We start from the raw sequence: 15,946 nt of genomic DNA, 5'->3' as shown, positions 1-15,946 counted from the left end.
GTGTATGTGTGTGTGTGTGTGTGTGTGTGTGTGTGTGTATATATATATATATAGATATACATACAAACACATACATATATATATATATGTGCGCCAACTCAGTCCTGACCTACTTTATCACACTTATGAGACAAGTCAGTGAAAATAGCACTCTCCAAGGGATAAAAAGCAAAGGCATTCTGGTGAAGTTAGGCTGAACAGACACACCTCTTCCTTGGGTGCACAGCATTAACTCACCACAAGGCTTTGTCCACATGCCTTTGTTTACTTTTCTCCACAAATCCATCAGGTTAAGTTAATTCACAAAACTTCGCCATAAAAAATCATCAATGGAAAAATATGCCATGTCAATCAATGTTGGATTTCTTTAAAATCTGACCCAAAACAGTGAACTAAAAACTCAAAGCCTAGAAGAGCCATCCATACACTATGAATACATTAATTGGTAAAAAAACTGAGATCATATGACACAAAACAAAATAAGACCTAAGATCTCTATCTTTATCTTATTGAAATCATGACAGATTCTGGACGATCTACCTAGCTAATATAAAATAAATAAATACATACATACATAAATAATTATATATATATATATATATATATATATATATGTATATAAACTTATATTAATATATATGGGAGGGATGAACAAGCTAGGTTCAGTGGAATATGCCAGTAATCCCAGAAAGTCAAAGCCTGAGGATGGAAAATCACAAGTTCAAGATGAGTCTCAGCAACTTAGAAAAGCCCTAAGAAACATAGTGTGACCCTGTCTCAAAGGACAAACAAAAAGGGCTAGGGATGTGATGTAATCGAAAAGCTTCCCTGGTTTAAATTCCCAGAAACTGCACCCCCCCCAAAAAAAATTTTTTTATTGTGTCTTTTATTAACACAGAATGAGACCTAAATGTGTTGAATTGCTTCTGGCAAAAATAAAAATTTTAAAAAAATCCATGTTAACCACTGTTTTCTTTATTTACCCTCTCTTAATGTTCTCCTAATGTTGTAGCTATCAATCCAAGCATGCAAGACAAAGAATGTGAGAAGCCCAAGATTCTATAGTGGCTGTTGGCAAGGGGGAGGAAGTAACAGTAACTGCCACACTGGATCCACTTACATAAGAAGAGACAAAAGATCCTCAGAGCCTCTCATGTGAAAGAGCCTGATAGCAGGATGTCTACATGACCAAAGGTGCTGTCTGCAGCAAACTATAAGTTAAAGCAGTACAACCGAAGTCCAGAAGAGGAAAATTTTATAGTCAGCTGGGTCTTCCACCTCTCTAGAGTATGCTTCTATTGTTCAGAGTTCATTTTTCCAAAAATCAGCTCACAGAAAAGAAGACCCTTGCTCCTGGAGTCAAAAGAAGGTAATATTGATGAGTATATGAGTGCAGAGTCAAGGCTTGTCCATGAAACATTGTTTACAATGAAGAGGTGTTGGGGAAGGAGAGCAGAAGAAAATTACCAGTCCTACCTGGCCCAGGCAAGGCCAAAGAAAGTAGAAGTCAAGAAGAAACTACAGAGACTCTTGGACAACATCATTCCCCAGAGAATGCACTCAAGGAACTTCACCTTCACCCTAGGGCTGCAGTTGTGGATCGGTGGTAGAACTAGCATCTGTGGGCAATAGGCTTGACCCTCAGGACCACATAAAATTAAATGAATAACATAAAGGTATTCTGTCTACTAAAACTAAAAAAAAAAAAAAACCTTTTTAACTAACCCCTTTCTTAATCCTTGAAAACTGCAGGAACTTCACTAATCAGATGAATTTGTATGGTTCCAGAACCACTATACTTGCTCAAACTAGATGTCTTTCTTCCATCTCCAGAGATATTATCTGTACTTGTTAATATAGCAATGTATACACTATTACCTCTTATGCTGTGAAACGTAATTTATAAAATTTTCATTAGATTTTAATGAACATTTAGAAGGAACACTGAGATGGTATCCCTAACACAAGAGCCTGGGGTAGGGGAGCCATAAGGTGAGCCCATTATGTCCCTCTTGCAGGGTTTCACCTGTCCAGAACTAAGCCATTAGTTTCTATTATACCTCTCCTATCACCTTCTTCACCCAATCAACTCTCTTGTCATTTTCCACACCCAATCCCACCATCTCCTTGGGAGGCTGACTGCACTATTGGCTATGTCATAACTTTCAACGACCAATTTTGTGACTTCATTCTCCTACCAAACTTATTGCCACCTGCTAGACTCTTAGGATTACCATGCAGTTGTAATCAAATTTGGATTATCACAAGTGACCAGTGACCAGTAACCAGTCATCAGAGTGGCTGGTGGCCAGTGAACAGTCACCAGTGATCTCCGTACTGAGAAACAACCTCAGCCACATCAGCATGGATATGTTCTCAAAAAAAATGAGGTTAGTTGGGATAGAATATGGAATAGAAGCAAAGATTTTAAATCAATAGATAGTACAGAATGAAATCTTCCCAGATCTGCACAAAATGAGGCTGGTTTAGAGAATGTTTAGAATAACCAACTTGCAAGGGAACTAAGAATTGAATTAGGGTATTACTGGGGTAAGCAGTTTATCTGGGATGTCACATTTGGCTGATATGGTTTCTCTATGGCCTCTTGGAACACAGATGATTTTGACAGTTTGAGCATTTTAGAAGTATGTTTTAGAAATGATTCTTCATATAAACATGTCATGAAAGTAGTTATAGACAGGGCAGGGGCATCAGAATTCTCCATGTCCTACTTTACTATGATTTTTGAACTACATGGATTTTAAAAAACTGATGTGCCCTAACCTGTATCAGAGGACAAATTCCTTTGTGTGACAGGCAGTTTTGGAGCAGAAGCTATTTTTCATCTTTCCAAGAGTTTTCTTTCTAAAATAGAATACAAAGAGTCATTAATGGTATTTAAGCCTAAGAAGCAAAAGAGAGACCTACAGAAGAATAAAAAGTCAAGTTCCACATCTCTAATTCCATATTTATCTAAAATAATTTTGTGAAGTCTTTTTGGTTTTTCTGTATATCAAAAAACTATTGTAGGTTGGAGGAGGAGGTCCATGGTGAATGGCATGCTTAATATATATGAAGTCTTGGTTCCACTTCCCAGCACCAGTAACTATCAAAACAATTAATTTAAATTTATTATTATATTCTATTGGTGATGGTTATTTCAGACTTAGGGACAGCATTTTCCTGTCATAAATGATTATAAACTAGAATTTTAGGACAAATATAAATTACATGACCATTTTGAAGCATTTTCTCTGCCTCTTTATAACTGAAATGTTTATCAGAAAAAAATTTTATATTAATTGAAATATCTACCTACTGGCATTCATATCCTTTACTTGTTATGGGTAATATTTAGAGGAATATGAACAAGCACAGTTATAAAATTACATTACACTTCTTGTTTTGTTCTCTATTTTGTAAAAAATTTACTTTCCTTCCTTCCTTCCTTCCTTCCTTCCTTCCTTCCTTCCTTCCTTCCTTCCTTCCTTCCTTCCTTCCTTCCCTCCCTCCCTCCCTCCCTTCCAACAGAAGCCTGTCCAGGGTCCTTAAAAACTGCTTCTAGTAATGCCTTCTCCACAGTTGGAAGGTTCCTTGATTAGTGTGTTTCTGCATAGAGAGAGCATTCTACTTATGATCTCTCTTCATTCCTTCCTTTGCAGTGATGGAAACTTCCTTAGGGATAAAGGCTTCCTTAGGATTGCAACCTCCCAGTCAGACATTTTGTCTGCCAAGACCTCCAGAATTCCCTAACTGCTACAGTAACAGAAAAAGCCAAATACTCCAGAGGAACTCACAAACTGAACATGGAGAAATTTCAGTAACAACTCCAGTCCAGAGTTCTACTACTTTCTGGGCATTGCCCCCAACTCAAAGCCAGAAACAAATAGAGAGTAAGAAAATAATGAGATTAAAACCATGCTTTCAAAGCCTCTGGATGCCTACCAGTTTACCATGAAAAACCAATATCCTCCACTATTTCCTTTAAAATCCCTGAAATCCATCAGCTTCTGCCCTCTATTGGTTCTCGGAGAAGAAGGACCAATACTCTGAAAGAAGCCATACTCTGAAGTTATCCATCTGGGAAAGAACAGCCTGAGTCTTGAGGACCAAGGCACACTTCAAAATGGGATTAAATCTAGCAGTGGTTTTGTAGACCTCACTACACCGGTGGGGAATATTCACCTTCCTGAGCTTTTCAGTTCCTTGAAAGACTTTGACCAAATGGAAAGTCCCACAATAACAAAATCCAATGACACCAGAGCCATCATGGTGAATCAGGGGCAAGAAAACTCAAGTTTCAAAGAGGATCCTAGTGATCCAGTGAGGAACAACAAACATAAACCCTCAAAGTGTCCTGATGGAACTCCTCAGGCCAAAATGCAGCCAAGGGACCTGGAATGTGCATTAGGAGAAGTTGCTCACAGGGATGCAGATAGCAGTAGGGCCAATGTGCACACAGCCAAGCACCCTAACAGCAGAGCTCAGGAAGCTGCAGCCAGCAGGAACAGCAAGGCTAAGGGCCATGGGCAGGAAAAGACCAAGAGAACCAGAGAAAACAACTCCAAGAAAGTCGAGGAGAGGAAGCAGCCAGGCAACAAAGTCAAGGCAGAAGAGAAGCCAACTGTGCCCAAACTAAAGCGGAAGAGGAACCAACCTGAGCTTTGCCAAGAGACATTTAAAAAGCCTGAGGAGGGGCTGAGTTGTACCTCAGTGGTGGAACGCTCGCTTAGCACATGTGAGGCACTGGGTTCTTTCCTCAGCACCACATACACAATAAAATGAAGATATTGTGTCCATCTACAACTAAAAAATGTTTAAAAAACATTAGGAAAAATGAGTTACTTTGGGGATTATGCTCAATGGAAGCAGATGAGCCTGGTTCCTACCCTAGGAGCTCTACTTCCACAAGAATAGCACTTGCAGAATAACAGTATCCACCTGCTGGACTCACTCACTGTTACATCCCTAACACCTAGAAACAGCTCTTCAGTCAGTATCTATCAAAATGTTGAATTGACTAGATTTTGTCCTGTATTGGCTCCTGCCAGGACCTGACCCATACTCTATGCCCTCTTTTGACCAGTATCTCCAATGCCTCCATTTCTTTAGGCAAAACCACTACATTCATATTCTGAAGGGAAAGAGTCAACAGCGAAGTAGATAGGGTACTGTTTACTTTAGGTATGGTCTACTATGTGCTATGTACAACTGTCTTCCCAAATTCTTCTGCAAGGGATCCATAAGTTAAACAGTGAAGCCTTGCATTGGTAGGCATGTGTTTATTGAGGATGGGAAGGTGACCTACAATGTGCTATCACTCATCTTAAAAGCCAATGACCACACAGTCACTTTAGTGAAGCAAGGGTCTTCTGGATGGGGGTGGAAATATAACCCCAAGATATATATACACAATTATGTTTGGCAGAAAAAAGGCACTGGATCTGGTAACACCTGAGCTGGATCTTTAAGTTATACTTTGACAAATAATTTACCATAGAACAACCTCCCAAGGAGCTCTCAAATAAATTTTGAGAAAGTGTCCTCAGAGTTAAGCTTTAAAACAAAGCATAAATTTTCAAGGTGGTGACATACAAAGTCTTCTGTGGCAGGCCTGCTGAACCTTACTGGAAAAAAGGTGTGTACATATTCAAACATATGCATACCTACAAGTAGAATATGGCACTCTATTTGCACTTGAGTATATAAACACCTTTTCCTGGTTTCAGGGGCAGGAACTTTCTTACAAGTCTTTGTGAATCCATTGCTTTTGCACTATTTTAGCAGGTCAGTGACTCCTACCCAGAAGACCCTTGCCATAATTAAGCTTCTCTTTGTCAGATCAGCAGGATATCTGCAGAGGATATTGAGGTTGGTACTTTCCTCTTTTTTTTTTTTTTTGAAAATTCCAGGTTTGAAAACAAAAGTTGTGACAGAGTAGTCTGAAAGCTTTTTATTAAAAAATGATTTTTATGTTTTCTTGGTAAAAACTTGTGAAACCTGTATCTGTCTAGAGGATAGAATGAAACTCCATTGATATTTGAACCTCCTACCCCACCCCACCCTATTCCCACTGGGTAGAAAATTGAAGGAATTTCTATCATCTTTTTTTCAGAGGAAGAATACTTAGGCACGAGCTACCTCTGAACCCTGCAATTAATAAATCTGCTTCCTGAGAATTCCTTAGGTATCTGGCCTCTTCTGTCTTAATTCACCATAACACTTTCAAAACATCTTATAGGTATTCTTACAGTTTTACATTCTCTTCTTAACAATAAGTTATTCCCTCCGTAATACCTCAGCATAGAAATTTTGTGTAGAAAATTAAACAAGCTGAAAAGAAATACAATGTCCTGGGTTTCAATTCCTGATTCGTTTAAGTCGGCTATTTTACTTGAATCAGCAATCCCTCTTGGAATATGAGTTTATGTGAGTGTAATGGAGGGGATATGTCTTGGGAAACATCTACTCAAAAGCAAAAAAAAAAAAAATTCAGCTTGGTCAAAGCTTCATTTAACTACTGGAGTCCACTTTCTTCTGGGTCTATTTTCCTTTAAAAGCTAGGGTGCTGCAGAGCTTGCTCATCTTTGGCCAGATTTTGCAGGAGTTGATTCTAGCCTTGCTCACCAGCTTCTCACCCCTGGTCATAAATCCTTGGGAGTATAATTGGCAGATTGGTGTTAGTGGGCGTGCCGCCAGGCATCATCCTGGAGGAAAGGAGGTAAAGGGTCTTGGATGTGGTGGATTTTGGAATTTTGAGCATGGAACTCTGATAGGAGCAGCTGCTGTGTGTCCTCTACACCACCCACTGGGCACGAGGCTATTTAAGGCTCTAGTCTCCTTGGGTTGTTGCCTGACCAGCAAGGTCCAGCACTATCCTGGCTATTTCATATGAAAGACCTACAACCTTAGGTGATTTTGCCTGGGAATGGCAGTTTGGGCTTGAATGCTTTTAAGAAGGGCACTCCAAGCACTTGTGGGTGCATCGCTCTCTACTGTAAACGCCCCCTCTGCTCATTCCTGCTGCTTCCTTTCACCACCTCCACAATACAGTTTACCAATGAGGCAACTTGGGGACATTTTAGATTCGCAAGAGGCTTTGTGGGAGATGCAGTGCCTCTGCATCTCTATCAGTTCCCCAGCTTTTTATGACCATGAGGGGGGTTTAGAGGGAAAGTTTTATGAAGGAAATGTGACCTGAATATTGAGGAAACCATGTGAGAGAATTGGCCTAGAGATGACTAACTCTAGGGAAGGATTGGAGTAGAAAACACAGAAACAGTGGCTAAATAAATGAAGGAAAATGGGCGGATTCCCGGGAGCACTGTAATCCTGACTGACCCCCCCACCCACACACACACCAAAAAAAAAAATGTTGAGAAGGAGTAACATGAAATTATGGAAAAGACAAGAAAGAGACAGTTGACTTTGGCTCTAAATTACAAGATAAATTATATAGCTTGTACATTCTAGAGAGTGCTGGCTAGGGAATATTACAGATTCAATGCATGTCAAATACCTACTTTTCTTTTGGAGGTTATGGAAAATAATGAAACTCTCAAGAAAATCTGGAGTCTAACAGCAAGAATAATTGGAAAGATTGTAAAATTACTGGCGTTTAAGACACAGGGAAAGAAAACTTCCAGACTGGGTACCATGCCTCTCCCCCATATTCAAAACTACTCTGTGCCCTTTTGTTATTAAATGAGTGCTTAGTTTTTGAATATAAATAAATAGTTATTTTAAGATCTAAATTCCAAGCTGATATGGTGGTACCTTCCTGAAATCCCAGCCACCCACCCCCCCCAAACTGCACCCCTGGAAAAGCATTTGATGATTGGGATATGTGGTCAAACAATCAGAGGCACAAGAAATATGGATAGTTTTCACTTATAACTAGAACTAAAAATAATGTTTCTTAAACTGGTTTAAAAAAATAAAGTAAAATTCAGCTGGCCCTGGTGCCTGTCATTTAAAAGTCCTAGGAGACTCAGGGGAATCACAAGTTTAAGGCCAACCTCAACAACTGAGCAAGGCCCTGAGAAACTTAGTGAGATTCTGTCTCAAAAATAAAAACATAAAATGGGCTTGGAATGTAGCTCAGTAGTAAAACACCTGGGTTTAATCCTTACTGAAAAAAAAATTAAATACCTTGCCATGAAAATGAGGCACAATGTTTTAGACTGAAAGGAATAGTGGTTTAGTGAGCAGTAGTAATTATAAACATTCATTACTAGACAAGTTTCCCTAACCAAGTTTGGACATTAATATAAAAAGGTAAAGCACAGAAAATGTCAGTTACTCAGATTAAATTAAAATGACCACCCATGAAGTCAATTAACAATCCTCCTGTCAGTTCACCGAATATGCTCTTTCAGGTACTGGGATAAATGAAAGTAGGTAGCTGGAAAGAGAGATGATGGAAGAAATACAAGGTACTATAACTACTTTTATGATGCTCTAGGCAGAGCAACTTAATGACAGCGAATGACTGACTTGAAGGGTAGAACTGAATCCACCTTGGCCTGTTCTCTTGATATTCATTAACCTAATTGTGCTACAAGGATTGTAGGTTTTTGAGTATGCCAATACTCTCATCATGATTTGAGCTTTCTTGATGTTCTCCACCTTCTTGTAGGAGACAGACCTGATTTGATAAACACCACAACATATTTTTGTCTTTAAATTTTTTCAAGTAGAAGTTCGTGAGGTAAACACACTTTGTACTAGAATGGGCTGGGATGATGTTGGTCTTCTTTCTAATGCCATCTGTTTTCTCTTTTGTGTCTCAGAAATTCTTGGTCCTGACATCTGACCATGGAGATGTGAGCTTCCCACATGAAGGCCAGGGAAGACTCTGTCTGAGTTGGGGAATACCCAGGAGGTGTTTAAGACATTCTACCCTGTCAAAACTTCCCCACCTCATCTGGGTCATCCACACACCCTTTACAGTGCACCAAAAGTGCAAAGCCAGCTAAGACAGGTCCATGAACCTCTGAGCACTGAGCAACTCTAAAAGTAATGAGTTTATTTGCTGTTATCCTTTTCCATTTTTTGCTGCAAGTGTCATTCTGGGTATTCATCCCAGGAGTGCCTCTGTGATCCCACTTACCAGGCTTTGATAACAGAACCCCCTTCGATAAGGACTGCCATACTCTGTTCTGTTACACTGGCTATCTTGTAAAAGAGGCCTTTGTTGAAATCATACAATTGAGCTGAAGCCAAGTGAATTTTCTGAAAAGCTGGTGCTATCCTTGAAAATCAAATCCTCAGGGCTGGGGTTGTGGCTCAGTGGTAGAGCACTCACTTAGCACGGGTGAGGCCCTGTGTTCAATCCTCAGGACCACATAAAAATAAATAAATAAAATAAAGGTTAAAAAAAGAAAATCAAATCCTCAGCTTTTAAGGTTATTCAGAGATTTAAAATGGTCAGCGAATTAGAGATAAGCATTGGCTTTTTGTAAAAACAATCTTCAAACCTACAATAGCATGGTACAATTCAATGACTGACTTTAAAAAATAAGAAAATACAAAGGGCTACTGAATTGTGCTTGCCCTGAAAGCATTCTTGATTCTTAACAGTTTAGTCAAAAAAAAAAAATTGCGTATAGTGAGTATTAATCCAGATCAACCATAAAAACTACTGGCCATTTTTCTCCTGTCATTGATAATTGCAATCAAGAAAATAATAATGGGGGAAAATGGTGAGTATATCTTGATTACTAGAGGAATTGGTGGAAGACAGGAACTGACTTTCAAGTAGTCATTTAAAGAAGTCAGCTTTGCTGAAAATCCATTTACAAGTATAATGGAAGAAGAGAAGGAGGCCTGACCTTTTGACCTCCACCCCATGTACCTGGCAGGCTTTGCTTCCACCTGTGTTCCTTTGTACACATTCTAATTTCCAGGGAAATTGAACTCCCATGTTCTCAGTGCATTACCTTACTCAAAGAGGTTTGTTATCATTTGTTTTTTACCTACTCTTTCTGCCTTCCCTGCTTTTCTTAAAGGATTTCCAGGTCCTCTCCCTTCAAGTAGATTGACTCTGTTCTATGTAAAACTCTCAAGAGCTCTTTTCATCTGCAACACAACCTAGATCATTTTCCCAATCATGGGGTTATCTGTCAACAACTATTTTTACTTCCCACAAGGTAGGACCCAAGTCTTGAGTCTCATTCACATTTGTGTTCCCTGTGTAGGCTGAGCACAGTGTCTACTTGAATACATTGACTAAGCGGATTTATTAAATTGAAAGGAAAGGATTCTGCCAGACTTTAATTCATCATCCCTAGATGGCATCATCAGACTGCCAAATGACTGTGCACCTCCTGATCAGACATTGTCACTCTCCAACAGTTGAGACCTTCCTATTGAATGTGCAGAAATTGAATATGCTTTTTAACTTTTTTTCTTAATATGAAAATATAGCTGTGAAAGTTGCTCCCTATCCTTACCTTGCTGGCTTTCTCACGGAGTTTCTCCATGGTGCTCCCAAACTGAGTCCATTCTTGGTATCCTGAAGCAGTTTTATGACCCACTTGTTCATGCCTTTTTAGAGGGACCAGACTGTTTTTTGTATTTTGAGAGGGGTGAGGTTTGGCATCTAAATTTTCTTCTGAAGACTCAATTTAGAAGTAATTAACTACCAAAGTAATTTTCCATTATCAAGATTACCTTATTGTAGGACTCTAGAAATTTATACTATGATATTCTTATGAGTTCAAAGAAAAAAGAAAAATATTATGTTCAGTTTCATCCTTCTTAGATTCTGACAGAGAATCCCTAAATTTCTTAGAAATGCTCTGGAAGGTAGTACTTTACACTTGTCTTACTTTGACTAATTAAAGCCTACCCTTTTCTTAAAGCATCAGGAGTATGAACTCAAAAGTCCAATGGTTCCAATAAATCAGATGTGGGTGAGACTCAAGGCACAATTCATCCTTCACCAGCTGTGAGTCTGTGAAATGAATAAGTTACATGCTTCCAAAATACAATGGTGGAACAGGTATTGTACAGTCAGTCCCCCATTACAAAAGGGAGGAACAAATGAAGAATGGAGTGACTGGAGCAGGCATGGTAGCACATGCCTGTAATCCCACTACTGGGGAGGCTGAGGTGGGAGGATTCTCAGGTTCAAGGCAAGACAAAAAAAGGAAAACATTAATTCATAAAGTTGAAGAACAATCTCTTTTGATTCCATGTCCTGCACACGTGCACACTAAGACAAGGGTTGGATCCCCCAGGGCCTCAGAGGGCCCATTGCTATATTTTTGCTGGGCTCACTTCACCCAGCAGCTCTCAGAAGTTAGGAGTTTGCCCTCATCTTGTTCAGACTGGAATTGTTGGCTGATAGCTCTTTGGTTCTAGGGTCTTGAGGGGCTGCCTTACTCCTACAATGCCAAGTCATTGCCCCAAAGGGAACTCTCTTTGGTGGCTCTGATCCTGTGTCATGCCTCTGTCCATGCTCTCAGGCATTCTGCAACATACTCTGAAATCTAGGCAGAGACCGCATGGCTCATATAATTACAGAAGATGAGAAATATCACAGAAGCCTTTTTCCAAGATGGAGACCCTGCAATGCTGGTCATGTGGCTCCATCGACATCGAAAAGCCTTACAACCATGGAAGCTAATGGCATAATAATTCTCAGTCCAAGTCCAAAGATGTGAGAATCCAGGAGTTACTTAGTGCCAGTCTTGGAATACAGTGTCTAAGAAAACACTTTTTATTTCCCAGGGGCCATAAAAGATGAGTGACTTACCTCTGCCTTTCTTGGGTTTCTATCTGGGCCCAAAGCTGACTGCATGGTGCCCACCCATATTGAGGACAGATATTCCCCACTCATTCTGTTCAACCACACATCAATTTCCTTCAGAACACCCCTGAAAGTATCAACCAGAAGTAATTCCTAACCATGTTCCTATTCCTTAATGCAGTAAAGCTGATACCTAAAATTAACCATCACATCTCCTAATGAGCTCTGGCTACAGGCTGCAGAAGAGACTTTACAACATGTTTTTGATGCCATTAGAGTGAGATTTCCACTCAGTGTCTGAAGTTGCAGGGAGTCCAGTGACTTAGCATTGCTCTCCCAGTGCTAGCAGCTGTGAGGTCTGCTTGGAATGATTCAGCCTCATGGTCTCAGACTCTCCCCTCTCCAGTCCAGTTCCTATAATCCTTGGATTGTGCCATGTGCAGGTGCCCAGGAAGCTGTGTCCATAGTTTCTCCAGTCAGTCAGTGCCAATACTGGTCGGTGAGTAGAAACACGTGGAGTTCTCTGTGGAAAACTGGTAAATAAATAAATAAATAAACAAATAAATAACAAATAAACAAACAAACTCACTCTTTTCCTGAACTGATACTTTTTCTTTTTCCTTGACCTCCAAGGACTCTCAGAGAAAATAATCAGGATCAGTTTTTCTTTGTACCAAATCCTTCACAGAAGGAACTGTGACTATATAGTGTAGTTACTTTGGATCTGTTGAATCTGTATTTGGTTAGTTTTCAGAGTCCCTTGACTTGAACTGATTAATATTAGGGTTAGAAATACCAAACTCTAAATTTAGTAGAAAGATCTAGCCACTACCTATACCATCAATTTAGAGAACCTACTTTTGGTAGACCCTAGGAATATAAAATATACATAAGGCACAGAGTACATGTCCACAAAAAGTGTCCAATCACTCTGGAGAGATGGAAGACATACAATAAAAAATAAATAGCATTCTCATACTATGTACCATACAAGCACTAGGAATTTTGAGGAAACAGAGATCACTGAAGGGAGGCACTCTTTTAAAAGAATCCATTCTAAGTGCTCAATAAATCCATGAAGGAAGTGGAAGAGATTTAACCTGAGTCTTAAAGAGAAGGACTTAACAGTAGACAGAAACTGCTTTAGACATGAGCAAAGAAAGAGAATGGTACTCTGCCTGGAGCTTTTCAAAAACCACAAGTGCACTACATCAGGGCTGTGGCGGCTACCCATGCTGTGCATCAGAGGGGGCCCTGAGGTTGGTCTCAGCATCTCTGGCTTCACAGAGCCCCCGATAAATGCACAGTAGCAGGCACAGTTGTGAAAGATTCAGGGAACACAAAAGAGACTCATGCTGTGGTGGGAAGGGCCTTTGCTTGTGAAGATGTTTGACTTTCCACTGCTCATATGGGCTCATTTTGAACAACTCTCTGCTACTTCTCTAAAGTAACTGTGTCAAAGATGAGTTGATCTTACTGGGGCTCTATCACTGGTTGAGCAAATATTACAACAAGAATGTATTTAGTATAAAATGAAAATTTATAAACATGGAGATAAGACTTTCCCAACTTCCTGGACACTATCATCAGGGCCCACTGCTTCCTACAGGAAGGGTTTTGTTCCTAAGAGCCTTCCTCTGTGGAATGGCCTCTGTTGTCGGTCACAATTCCTTCAGCTCCTGAGCTGGATCCCTTTTATTAGTTTCTCAGACGTAAAGACTCTTCTTTTGGACCATCTAGCACAGCTCTTCTTTACATCAGCCATTTCATTCAAGTGCAGTGTTCTTCACAGTCTGAAAGAGCCCCTGTAAAACTGGCTGCTGTGGCTTTCTGTGGACATTCGCATGAAACCTGTGACAAGCAGTCCTCTAGAGACAACCTTGGGTAGATTCATGAACTCTGTGTCTAAACTGATTCACTATGTAGGATGGCTGTCCACTACTGCAATATCATTAGAGAGTAGCAGTACTTTCTTGTTGCACTTCATTTGAGATTTCTATGAGAAGGTATGTGACACTATGTAAATTATGACTGCCCTTTAGTGGTACTATTTCCTCCTGGGATCTTCAACTCTGCACTCCTTAGCCTGGATACCAGTATACTAAACCAGCTCTAATATATTATGCACAGGTATCATTAAAGTTTGACTGCTGCAAAAAAAGTTGGTACAAAAACTGAGTTGGTACAAAAGGCAAAATCGGACTCCTTTTTCAGCAGCAAGATCTAGCTATAAACAATTTTATCATTACTTGACAATCATGGTTGGCTGCCTGTGCACATACAAACCATTTGAGAAAGCAACATATATTGACCTCCAAATCCTAGAAAAACCTCTAGTAGTACAGTACTGCGTATTTTAAATTTAGTCTATTGCCCTTCTCTATTAAGCTTTGCTGCTTCCTTTTCTGGTGCAGGAAAGTTCAGAAGAAAGGACAATAAACATGAGCTCTCTTCAGGGGAAGAAATGGAACTGGTATTGAGAGCATTTATTCTCAGAAGGGTTACTTGGCTTGAAAATCTTCATAGGAAATAATATTCATGATTCTTCTGTCCCCTTATCAGAAAGCATAACCACCATGATAAAAGTTAAATGAATGTTGACATACAAATGGAACATGCTGGCTTAAAATCCTTCCTCAATTCCAGAGAAGCCAAGTGGCTCAACTTGTGTTTCCCTATTCATTTCACTAGCAGACTGCCATCTTCCAGGAGTATTCAGAATAGCCTTCTGTCCATGGCTCGGGAGGGCCTTGGTGTGGCTAACTATATTTCATGATTTAGATTTTCAGCTTACTAGTGAAAACTGACCTCTTCAACATTCTCTGCCTTCCACCAAATTATATATGAAGAGACACACCTGTTTCATGGTGGGATTTTCCATATTTTTGTAAACTATCAGCTGCATAGTGGTAGAAAACCCACAGACATACTCATGCAGAACACTTTGCTGCCTCTGTGAAACCAATGTAGATATTGCCATGTTTTCTTATGAACAGGAGCAGGTGTACCAAATTCACAGGATACAACTCATAGGATTCTAAGAGCCCTGAGTAGCTGATAGCCTCCTGGTAAAAATTTGTTTGGGGAAGAAAGGAGAAAGGATAGGGGGATAGTCAAGATGCTTCTGTTTATACTGAAGGGTTACATGAAACTATTGTATTTGTGTGTATATGTGTATGTTTAAATGTTCAGGCCTAAATACACCAAGTACAACCTTCCATTCAAAAGTAATACTGAGGCTTTTTATGAATTTCATATGAAGTAAACTGTCTTGTTGAAAATATAAATTTTGAGGGGCTGGGGTTGTACCTCAGTGGCAGAGAGCTGGCCTTGCATATATGAGGCATTAAATTCGTTCTCAGCACAGTAAATGAATAAAAAATAAATAAACAAATAAAGCACACCAACAACTAAAATAGTATTTTAAAAAATAAATTTTTTCTTTACTACTACTGAATAACTCTCCTAGTCTTAAAAAATTCCCATCATTTGAGAGGAATGAATCTGAATTCATATTTGTCTTTATGTGCACATCCTTAACTTGCTTTCATTTCCTATTCATTCAAACAAAAACTAAGTTATTGGATAACAGTAATCTCATTCATCCATTCATAGACTGAATTAATATGTATTGCATTCCTTACCATGTGCCAGGTATTCTTCAGTGTGCTGGTTATACAGCTGTATCCCATATAATGTACCTGCTTTTATGGAGTTTACATCCCAGAGAAGAAGACTGACCATAACATTATAAGCAATATATACCATCAGGTGCTAAGAAGAAAAAGCAGGGATTAGGGACAGAATGTGGAGGTGGTTGCTACTATACAGAGATCAGAGACTGGTTTGGAACTGTGTTTAGAGAAATGATGTTTCTCTAAACTCCTCCCCAAAATCCAAACAAACACAAAAGAATGGAAAGTTATACTCCATGTATGCCTAATATGTCAAAATACACTCTACTATCATGTATAAACAAAATGATCAATAATTAAAAAAAAAACTTTTAAAATTAGAAATACAAAAATGTTACAGTGGTTGCTTATTAGCCACTTTATAAAGCCAGCTTGACCACTGGTATGCCAGTGACATCTAAACCAGAATCTAAATATGTGTCTGGCCAGGTTCACTTCACCTTGCCAAATTGTTATCTATCAGATCTCCAGGGTATGTGTAGCTTAGACCCTCACA

The 15,946-nt window shown here is 39.4% G+C and overlaps 1 protein-coding gene across 1 annotated transcript in view; it reads left to right on the top strand.

The window, feature by feature from the left end:
• The window catches only part of LOC308632777 (uncharacterized protein C2orf78-like), a gene marked incomplete at both ends in the record, with an annotated part of 53,347 nt that overhangs the window by 20,232 nt on the left and 17,169 nt on the right, over positions 1–15,946 (top strand). Inside the window, 5 exon segments of the mRNA XM_081265143.1 lie at positions 1,329–1,606; positions 3,663–3,902; positions 3,905–3,984; positions 3,990–4,057; positions 4,059–4,674. Coding sequence (XP_081121269.1) covers positions 1,329–1,606; positions 3,663–3,902; positions 3,905–3,984; positions 3,990–4,057; positions 4,059–4,674 — 1,282 coding nt within the window.

Source organism: Spermophilus citellus (genome assembly GCF_964194105.1).
Source record: "Spermophilus citellus genome assembly, chromosome: 13".
NCBI lineage: Eukaryota > Metazoa > Chordata > Mammalia > Rodentia > Sciuridae > Spermophilus > Spermophilus citellus.
Note: the sequence above shows the minus strand (reverse complement) of the source record. Positions and strands in the feature narration are given on the sequence as shown.